Genomic DNA, 11,775 nt, shown 5'->3' with positions numbered 1-11,775 from the left:
AACTTGCCCCGGCACTGGCCACATCGAACCACATAATGTCACTGCACCATGCGGTTTGATGCGTGCCTAAACGGGCACGTTCGCTGATGCTCTGGCATGACATTACCAAATAATGGCATCTCCGCGCGTCTGCTAAAGTGCAGCATGTTTCCGGGCATGGTGCGAATTTTGCACACGTTCCCGACACACGTAGATGTGAACCAAGCTTTATTGCCTCTGGAAATGAGACAAAAAGGGCAAAAATTGCCATAAAACACGTCTCATCTGTTATTTAATGTGTAAGCGTGTGTCCTTTTCCTGGAAATTGTGGGATTTAGAAAAAAATATTACAAGCTCTCCTCCTTGGCCAAAAAAAAGAAAAAAAGAAATAAGTAAAATAAAATCTTACAAAGGCCTGTGGGGAGGGTGAGTGCAATGGGGGGGGGGGGAGTGTTGGGATTCGCATGGAGAGAGAGAGGTGGGAGGGAAAGAAGGAGTGAAAGAATCAGACTGACTAAGCTGTAAACCTCAGTGCAACCCAGAGACTCGGCTCTCAAGCTGCAAGCGTCCTCCTCTCCTGCGAAGATCCTTCACAGGCAAATCCAGAACCCCAACAGGATGTGTAGTAAGGAGATGACTTGTGTGGAATGGGACTAAGGCTGGACAGTGGCATGAAATCCAGCTCCGGGGGTCAGAGTTATCTAAGAAGGAAGGGGGCACTCTCAAGTTGGTGAGACCAAATCGCCATCAGTTTTCTATGACAGGATAGACTTTTTTTGGAACTTCAGCTTGAAGATGAGTTGCTGGAATTGAAGGCAATTTTACTGGAATAATATGGAACTTGACATACAAAGACGTAGTACCACGGCAAAGGCAGGACAAATATGAATGGGACATCCGTGTCGAAGAAAGCTGGGTCACTCCGGACAAACATGGCCATCTCGCTAAGGGCAAGATGTTCTGTGCTGCACTTCAGCTCTTGATGCTGTGCAGGGTAAGATCCAAAACCCACAGAGATACCCAAAACAGAAGAACCTTAACCTCTAACCTCCTGAACTTAACTCTTGACATTACCTCTAGACCTAACACCTACCTCTTGCACTAACACTATTCCTAACTCCTACCCCTAACACTAACTCTAAATCTAGCATCTACCTCTTACACTAACTCTATCCTTAACTCCTATCCCCAACACTAACACTAACCCCTAACTCCTACCCCAACACTAACCCTAACTTCTACCTCTTACACTAACCCTAACTCCTACCCCAACACTAACCCTAACTCCTATCCCTAACACTAACTCCAAATCTAACACCTACCTCTTACACTAACTCTAACCCTAACTCCTACCCCAACACTAACCTTAACTTCTATCTCTAACACTAACCCTAACTCCTACCTCTAACATTACCCTAACTCCTACCCCAACACTAACCCTAACTCCTATCCCTAACACTAACTCCAAATCTAACACCTACCTCTTACACTAACTCTAACCCTAACTCCTACCCCAACACTAACCCTAACTTCTACCTCTTACACTAACCCTAACTCCTACCCCAACACTAACCCTAACTCATATCCCTAACACTAACTCCAAATCTAACACCTACCTCTTACACTAACTCTAACCCTAACACCTACCCCAACACTAACCCTAACTCCTACCTCTAACACTAACCCTAACTCCTAGCTCTAACTTTACCCTAACTCCTATCCCTAACACTAACTCCAAATCTAACACCTACCTCTTACACTAACTCTAACCCTAACACCTACCCCAACACTAACCCTAACTCCTACCTCTAACACTAACTCTAACTCCTACCTCTAACACTAACCCTAAATCCTACCTCTAACATTACCCTAACTCCTACCTCTAACATTACCCTAACTCCTATTCCCAACACTAACACTAACCCTAACTCCTACCCCAATACTAACCCTTACTCCTACCTCTAACACTAACCCTAACTCCTACCCCAGCACTAACCATAACTCCTATCCCCAACACTAACTCTAACCCTAACTCCTACCTCTAACACTAACCATAACTCCTATCCCCAACACTAACCATAAGCCTAACTCCTACCCCTAACTGTAACTCCTACCCCTAACACTAACCCTAACTCCTACCTCTAACATGAACCCTAACACCTATCCCCAACACTAACTCTAACCCTAACTCCTACCCCTAATACTAACTCTATCCCTAACTCCTACCCTCAACACTAACTCTAACTCCTACCCCTAACACTAACCCTAACTCCTACCTCTAACACTAACCCTAACACCTATCCCCACCACTAACTCTAACCCTAACTCCTACTCTTAACACTAAACCTAACACCTACCTCTAACACTAACCCTAATTCCTACCCCTAACACTAACCCTAACACCTATCCCCACCACTAACTCTAACCCTAACTCCTACCCTTAACACTAAACCTAACACCTACCTCTTACACTAACTCTATCCCTAACTCCTACCCCCAACACTAACTCTAACCCTAACTCTAAACCTAACACCTACCTCTTTCAACTAACTTTATCCCTAACTCCTACCCCATGCATTAACTAAACCTAACACCTACCTCTTACACTAAATCTAACCCTAACTCCTCCCCCCTAACACTAATTCTAACCCTAAAACTTGAACCTGACAATTTAACACATACCTCTAAAATTAACATTTTTTTAATTTCAGGTGTGCTTGTTTTAGTTTTTACTTTAATGTAGCACTGTAGTGAGGAGGCAACTTAAATATATGAATGTGTTTGAATATTATTACATACGACCTTTAGCCTAATAATCACTAATGAGAGCCATACCTTGTGAGTTCCAAACAAAATAGCACTCTGACATTTACGTCCTCAACATGAGACTGAGCTCTTTCACACAATGGTTTAGAGGTCCCCTAACCTGCAAAAGCTCCAAAAACAACAGCAATGGGACTTCCATAAGTTGGACATCCATGACGATTAAAGCTGGGTCACTCTGGACAAACATGGCCATCTCCATGAGCTCCAAGATGTTATGTGCTGCACTTCCCCTCTTGAGGCTGTGAAGGGCAAGATGTAAAAACCAGAGAAATCCATAAAGCAGATAGATCTCAGGTCTTAATCCCCTAAATGTAACCCCTAACATTAACTCTAAACCCAACACCTACCTCTTGCACTAATTCTAACCCTAACTGCTACCCCTAACACTAAATCTAATTCCTACCCCTAACACTAATTTTATTTCTAACTGCAACCCTTAACACTACCTTCAACCCTAACTACTACCTCTAACACTATAACCCTACAGCCTACTCCTCACATCAACTCGAACCCTAACTCCTACCCCAACACAAATTGAAACCTAACTCCTACCCCTAACACTAACTACAACTCTAACTATAACCCTACATCCTACGCCTAACACTAATTCTAACTCTTACCCCTAACACTAATTCTAATTCTAACTCCTACCCCTGCACAACCCTTACTACTACCTCTAACACTAACTATAACCTTATCCTATTTCTAAGACCAACTCTAACCTTAACTCCTACCCCTAACACCATCTTCAACCCTAACTACTACCTCTAACACTAAATATAACACTATATCCTACTCCTAACAACAACTATAACCCTAACTCCAATCCCTAATACTAATTCTACCCCTAAAACTGCCATCCATCCTAACTACTACCTCTAACACTAACTATAATCCTACATTCTATTCTTAACGTCAACTCTAACCCTAACTCCTACCCCTAACACAAATTCTAACCCTAACTCCTACCCCTAACATTAAATATTACCTCTAACACAAACTCTAACCCTATCCTATTCCTAAAACCAACTCTAACCCTAACTCTTACCCCTAACACCATCTTCAACCCTAACTACTACCTCTAACACTAAATATAACACTATATCCTACTCCTAACACCAACTATAACTGTAACTCCTACCCCTAAGACTATCTTCCACCCTAACTACTACCTCTAACACTAACTGTAACCCTACATCCTACTCCTAACGCCGACTCTAACTCAAATTTCCACCCCTAACACTGTCATCCACCCTAACTACTACTTCTAACACTAACTATAACCCTACATGCTACTTCTAACACCAAGTCTAACCCTAACTCCTACCCCTAACACTATCTTCAACCCTAACTACTACTTCTAACACTATCTCTAGCTATACATCCTACTCCTAACACCAAGTCTAACTCCTAACACCAACTGCTACCCCTCAAACTAATTGTAACCTTAACTCCTACCCCTAACACTATCCCTAAAATTAATATCCACATCCAGCACCAACTTAACACTTACCCCTAAAACGAACCTTTTTTATTACAGATGTGTATGTTCCATTTCTTGCTGTAATTGTAATCCTGTAGTCTAATCCCGTGAAGAGGCATCTCAAATTTTACTGTTTTTTGTTTTGTTTTTTTTTTAATTAAATGTGACCCGTTAGCCTACTAATCTCTTTTGGGATCTGTATCTTTGTGAGCTCCAAAAACAATAGCAATCTGACACCTAGGACCTCCTCATCATAAGACTGAGCTCTTTCTTGCAATGATTTAGAGGTCTCCTACCTAAACCATAAAAGCTTGCAACTTCTTAAGAAAGCCAAATCTGCCTCATGTGAACCAAGATCACAGGTTTGCAGAGGAGAACTAAGGCAATGAGGTAAAATCATTTTTTTTTTAATTCATTGCATTACAACATATCCAGCCATAGACAATCCAAACCCATGGGACCTTCTGCTCAAACCTTGGAATCATTAGTAGCAAAATATGGAGTTGTTGGAGCTCTCAACGTTTCTCTGTTCTTGGCTGCTTCAGACACTTATTCAAATTATTTATTATTATTATTATTATTATTATTATTATTATTATTATTATTATTTCAGGTACTTAGCGCTTTACCTATATATATTATACATTCACATCAGTCCCTACCCTCAAGGAGCTTACACTCTAAGGTCCCTAACTCCCATTCAGACATACTAGGGCTGAATTTAGACAGGATTCAATTAACCTACCAGCATGTCTTTGGAGTTATATTGTAACAATAGTCCAGACTTTGAAATGTTTTAGGGCAAAACATTGTATCATCTGATACATGGGCTGCAATGTATCCAGGAGCTTTTTGTCTTCAGGATTGCCTTGAAGCTACTCATTAGCACAAGCATCTGGTTAGCTGGGTTGTAGCCGGAGAAGTTTGTTGGGGGGGAACTTTTAAGAAGTGCAAATTGTTATTTATTAATATTACCAAAATAGTATTTGTATTGGCTTCATTCTTTATTATCTCTGAATTTACTACTTACTGTAAAGGCTCATGGAAAAATATACATTCTGGTCATTATTTTTTATTATAATAAATACGCCCCCATCACCATTTTATTGCTGCCCACCTTATGTGTTTATGTTACAAACAGCTACAATGTGTCACAGGCTTAGTATGGAGTGATTTATGGTATAGTTGGTGATTCTCTCATCCAATTGTTTTATTTTTACATTTATTGATTTGGATGTATTTCTGATTGTTTGAAATGTAATTTATTAATGATTTATTATTATTATTATTATTATTATAAACCCTGTACAATATAATAATAAATAATGATTTAAAGGGACGCCTCTATGTACATGCCAGTATTGGTGAAATTATGGTAGCAAAGTAGCCTAATTCTGGATGATAATTAATTTATTTATAAAAAAAAAAAAAAAAAAAAAAAAAGGAAAGGTTCCCCCAGGAAGTTTAGCGAAGGGTCACGTGTCAATGAAACGGTGTTATGTGGAACAGGAATATTCCCTGTAAACGACGCTCATCATCCACCCCGGTACAATATTAGCCATGGCTACGATGCTGCCTTGATTAGCAAGTAGCAAGTTAGTGATTTCCCAAGACGGAGATAGAAGCAGAACAGACTGGTACCCAGATTTCCTGTCTCCTAGCAACAGCGCGGAAGATGTGAGACCCAGTAAAGAGAAAAAAAAAAATGCCAATGTGGCAGGAGTGATAAACATGCCTCTTATGTGTATCAGCGCCGCTGATTTAATGGATTAAATTATTTTCCAGTCTTTCCTTGCGTGCGCGGACAGGCGAGCTTCCCGACTCGGAGAAGCAAAATCCGCTGAACGCAGGGATTTTTTCTTTTGGCTTCTGTCAGGTTAACCCTTTAAATGTTATTCCTTCCTTACTGGCGTTCTAAGGGACGATAAGACATTTAACGGGGCAACGAGCTGCCCAAGCTTTGAAGGTCCGTTAATGTCAGTTTGCAATCCGTTTGTGCCGCGCTTTGATCGCTTGGGGCTGGCGAACGCATGGCAAACACACCTCAGACGCGTGTGTGGAGCTCTATAGTCACGCCATCAAAGTTGTACGATTTATGAGGTTCTTTATATATATATATGTATATATATATATATATATATATATATATATATATATATATATATATATATATATATATATATAAGAACCTCATAAATCGTACAACTATATATATATATATATATATATATATATATATATATTATACACTCGCTGAGGCTACCTTAAAACAATTTGTAACAACATTTTTTTGAAAATTTCAAACAAAATTTACTTACATAAAAATTCAAAAACAAAATAATTATTTTTTTTATTGTTATCAGTGCTCATTGTAATTGTCTTTTTTTATTTTTCTTAAAATGGATTTTTATATATAAATGTAAATAAATAGAATTAATCAAAATCAATGATTTTTTTAGTAATAATTACTTGTCAATGGTAGCAAGAGTTTGTAAAAGGCAAACAATGGTACAAACAGATGCTGATACTTACATGGAACGCCAGCTATGATCTTACAGCAGTATTAAACCCAAAACCAGAAATGTAACCACTTGCTCACTGGGCACTTATACCCCCTTCCTGACCAGGCCAATTTCCACTGTTTTTTTTTTTTTTTTTTTGCTTAAAAAACAAAAGTTTTTCATATTTTTTTATAAAATTTTGAAAACAGGTAATTTTTCTCCTTCACTGATGGGCACTGATGAGGTGGCACTGATGGGCACTGATAGGTGGCACTGATGGGCACTGATGAAGCAGACACTGGTGGGTATTGATCAGGAGGCACTGATGAGGCTGCACCGATGGGTGTCACTGATAGGTGGCACTGATAAGTTGCACTGATGGGCACTGATCAGGAGGCACTGATGAGGCTGCACTGATGGGTGGCACTGATGAGCACTGATAGGTGGCACTGATGGGCACTGATGAGGCAGCACTGATGGGCGCTGATCAGGAGGCACTGATGAGGCTGCACTGATGGGTGGCACTGATGGGCACTGATGAGGTAGCACTGGTGTGTACTGATCAGGAGGCACTGATGAGGCTGCACCGATGGGTGTCACTGATAGGTGGCACTGATGGGCACTGATCAGGAGGCACTGATGAGGCTGCACTGATGGGTGGCACTGATGGGCACTGATGAGGCAGCACTGGTGTGTACTGATCAGGAGGCACTGATGAGGCTGCACCGATGGGTGTCACTGATAGGTGGCAGTGATGGGCACTGATAGGTGGCACTGATAGGTGGCACTGATCATGAGGCACTGATGAAGCACTGATTGGCAGAGATTGGCAACACTGATGGGCACTGATAGGTGTCACTGGTGGGCACTGATTATCAGCACTGGGGGGCAGTGGTGGGCACAGATTTGCAACACTGGAGGGCACTGATTAGTAGTACTTGTGGGCACTTAGGGAACTGATGTCCCTCTAACAGAAGCCAGTTACCGGCTTTATTCTTTTATTCACACCGACAGCATGAAGAAGAAAAAAAGCCGGCTTCCGTTTACTTCCGTGATCAGCTGTCAAGGGCCCGGTGTGATTGGCCCTTTACCCTGCTCTGTGATTAGCCGAGCCTGAAGGCTTTTTCCCCCTCTGTTTTAACCTGGTGATCTGTCCTGACACATCTATTAGTAGAGCATTAGAGCGCCCCCACTTGGGATGAAGGAGCACAGGGGACACCTTTGGACAACAGCATTGTCAGTTTTGGGGGAGGGGGTGTTAAATGGACTAGCAGATTTAGATACACTAACAAATTAAAGCCAGATTCCACCTAATACTTTATAATCAGTTACAGCAAACAGTCTCTTTTTCTTTTGGGATAAAGGTTTTACATGAGCAAATAAAAGCTGAATATTGTAAGCACCCCGGTCAGCGGTAAATGAATTGTCTCATCCTTGTAAACTGATACATTCTGCTGGAGAGCTTGTGTTTTTTTTTAAAAACAACAGACTTACTGGCTGGATCACCACATCAAAATAGAGGAAGTAAAGCCTAATAAAGAAAACTTATACAGCCATCACATCTAAGAATTGGTAAGCTGCAATATAAGAAATGTTTGTGTTTGGGTTTAATACTGTTTTAACCATTTGCCAACCACGCTATGGCCAAAAGAAGGCTACAGCGTGGTCATCCAGTTCTAAGAAGGGTGTCAATTGATGTCCTTCCAGAACGGCTCCCGCCATGTGCCCGCTGCAGCACACACCCGGCGTGCTCTACGATCACTGTGTAATTCGGACCCAGCTGATCATAGATCAGGGTAAATGGCCAATCACTGCAGCCCTTTACCATGTGATCAGCTGCGTCCGATTACAGCTGATTATGATGTAAACTCAATTGCCGGTTATCAGTATTCCTTTCCTCATGCCAATGTCACAGCATGAGGAGAGGAAAGCTGGTAACTGGCAAGTGTGAAATAGGACATCTACACTGTCCTGATTATCAGTGCAGTCCCAACAGTGTCCATCAGTGCTGCCTATCAGTGCACTTCAGTGCCTCCTCATCAGTGTCCATCAGTGCCACCTATTAGTGCCCATCAGTTCCACCTATCGGTGCCACCTATTAGTGCCCATCAGTGCCACCTATCAGCGCCCATCAGTGCCACCTATCAGTGCCCTTCAGTGCAGCCAATCAGTGCCGCCTCATCAATGCCTCCTCATAAGTGCCCATCAGTGCAGCCAATCAGTGCCGCCCATCGGTGCAGCCTCATCAACGCACATTGGTGAAGGAGAAAATGTACCTGTTTGCAACATTTTATAACAAAAACTAGGAACATTTTTTTTTCAAAATGTTTAGCCTTTTACCCAGTAGTGAATAAATACCACAGAAAGAAAGCTCTATTTTTGTATTAAAAAAAAGAAAAAAAGGCATATGTGTACAGTGCTGCATGACTGCGCAATTGTCATTATGGCTGCACTGATGGGCACTGATAAGGCGGCACTGATGGGCACCGATGAAGTGGCACCAATGAAGTGGCACTGATGATGGGCACTTATAGGCGGCACTGATGGACACTGATAGGGAGCACTGGTATGTGGCACTCATAGGCGGCACTGATGGGTACTTATGGGTGGCACTGATGGGTACTGATGGGCACTCATAGGCGGCACTGATGGGTACTTATGGGTGGCACTAATGGGTACTTATGGGCACGGATGGGCACTGATAGGTGGCACAGATGGACACTGATGGGTGACACTGTTGACACTGATTGGTGGCACTGGTGACATTGATGGGTGGCATTGCTGGGCATCACTGATTTATAATGGTGCCAGTCAGTGCCCATTTGTGGGCACTGATTGGCACATATTGGTCATAAGTTGCACATGTGGATGGCCATGGGGTATATACCTGGCCATTCACATGTTGCCCGCTTCCCTGGTGGTCCTGGCGGCTTCCCTGGTGGTCCAGTGTGGGCATCCGAGGGGGGAGCTGCGCTGATAAACAATCAGTGCAGACCCCCCTGTCAGAAGAGCCGCCGATTGGCTCTCCTCTACTCGCATCTGTCAGACGCGAGTGAGGAAAAGCCGATCAATGGCTTTTCCTATTGACATCGTGATCAGCCATGACTGACACACCGCTCCACTGATCGCTGCGAGGAGCGCCCCCACTGGCGCGCCCCGGCTGTTATCCTGAAGGACGTCATATGATGTCCAGTCAGGATAACTGAACCACCGCCTGTCCGTCAATCTGCTATAGGCCGAGCGGGAAGTGGTTAATAATGCTTAAAGTGAAACAATAAAAGTGAAATATTCCTTTAAATTTCATACCTGGGGGGTGTCTATAGTATGCCTGTAAAGTCGCGCATATTTCCCGTGTTTACAACAGTCAACAACAGAGCAACATGACATTTCTAAAGGAAAAAAAGTAATTTAAAAGTACTCTATAATGAATTGTCAGTCCCGGCAATACACATAAAAGTCATTGAAAAAAACGGCATGGGATTCCTTCACAGTCCATTACCAGGCCCTTTGAGTCTGGTATGAATATTAAGGGGAGCACCGAACCAAAATTTTTTTAAAAAATTGTGTGGGGGTCCCCCCAAATTCCATACCAGGCCCTTCAGGTCTGGTATGGATTTTAAGGGGAACCCCCGCATCAAAATTTTTAAAAAAATGGCGTGGGGGTCCCCCCAAAAATCCATACCAGATCCTTATTGGAGCATGCAACCTGGCAGGCTGCAGGAAAAGAGGGGGGACGAGAGGACGCCCCCTCTCCTGAACCGTACCAGGCTACATGCCCTCAACATGGGGAGGGTGCTTTGGGATAGCCCCCCAAAGCACCTTGTCCCCATGTTGATGGGGACAAGGGCCTCATCCCCACAACCCTTGCCCGGTGGTTGTGGGGGTCTGCGGGCGGGGGGCATATCAGAATCTGGAAGCCCCCTTCAACAAGGGGACCCCCAGATCCTGGCCTCCCCCCTGTGTGAAATGGTAACGGGGGTACGTATGTACCCCTACCATTTCACAAAAAAGTGTCAAAAATGGTAAAAATTACAAGACACGGCTTGGGACAAGATCACAATTGGAAAAATGTGCTCATTTGTAAATTAAAAAAAAAATTCATAAATTCAAAAAAATTTGTAAATTTGTAAATCCGAAAACCTGAAAATTCGAAAATCTGAAATAATAACTAACTAATAATAGCTTAACTATTAAATTATACGTATTGGAATTTCCTTTCAAATTTGGCTGTTAGTGAACTTAACGAATACGAATTTATCCTAAGTTACGAATTATCCGAAATAACGAATGTCGCATCTAAACGAATGGAACGGAATTAATTAATAAATAATAATAACAATAAAATGTTTTTAATATTATTATTGTTATTTATTATTATTAATTAGTTACATTTCATTCGTTTAGATACGGCATTCGTTATTTTGGATAATTCGTAACTTCGGATAAATTCGTATTCGTTAAGTTCACTAACAGCCAAATTTGAAAGGAAATTCCGATACCTATAATTTAATAGTTAGCAATAGTTAAGTTATTATTAGTTAATTATTATTTCAGGTTTTTGGATTTTTGAATTTCGAATTTACGAGTTTATGAATTTATGAATTTAACATTTTTTTTAACTTTACAAATTTTTTTCGAATTTTTTTGAATTTACACATTTTCGAATATTCGAATTTACAAATATTTAGAAAAGTTCCTTAAACGTTTGTTTCTGTGCAGAGCTGCACCAGATTTTGCACTCCGAATTAACGTATTTGTCAAAATTCGTTGAAAAACGAATTCGGGACAAAACAAATTGCACATGTCTACTTGCTATGTGCTGTCTAAGACTAATGCTGGCCATACACTATACAGAAAATCGGCCGAACCCTTTTTCGAAAAACGAACGTTCGACCGTGACCGCAAACGATCGTGCCATCATATAATGACCGATAAATTGTTCAGTGGACATGAATAAATAATTTTTTGTTCGTTTTTTTACATATA

The 11,775-nt window shown here is 41.6% G+C and overlaps 1 protein-coding gene across 1 annotated transcript in view; it reads left to right on the top strand.

Moving 5' to 3' along the window:
• The first annotated feature begins 424 nt into the window (after window positions 1-424).
• TUNAR (transmembrane neural differentiation associated intracellular calcium regulator) overlaps window positions 425-11,775 on the top strand; it is a 70,348-nt gene continuing 58,997 nt past the window's right edge. The window contains exon 1 of the mRNA XM_073610818.1: window positions 425-973. Coding sequence (XP_073466919.1) covers window positions 935-973 — 39 coding nt within the window. The 5' untranslated portion in view covers window positions 425-934. The remainder of the gene's footprint in view (window positions 974-11,775) is intronic.

Source organism: Aquarana catesbeiana, linkage group LG13 (assembly GCF_042186555.1).
Source record: "Aquarana catesbeiana isolate 2022-GZ linkage group LG13, ASM4218655v1, whole genome shotgun sequence".
Taxonomy (NCBI): Eukaryota; Metazoa; Chordata; class Amphibia; order Anura; family Ranidae; genus Aquarana; species Aquarana catesbeiana.
The sequence above is the reverse complement of the archived record's forward strand: the minus strand, read 5'-3'. Positions and strand labels throughout refer to the sequence as shown.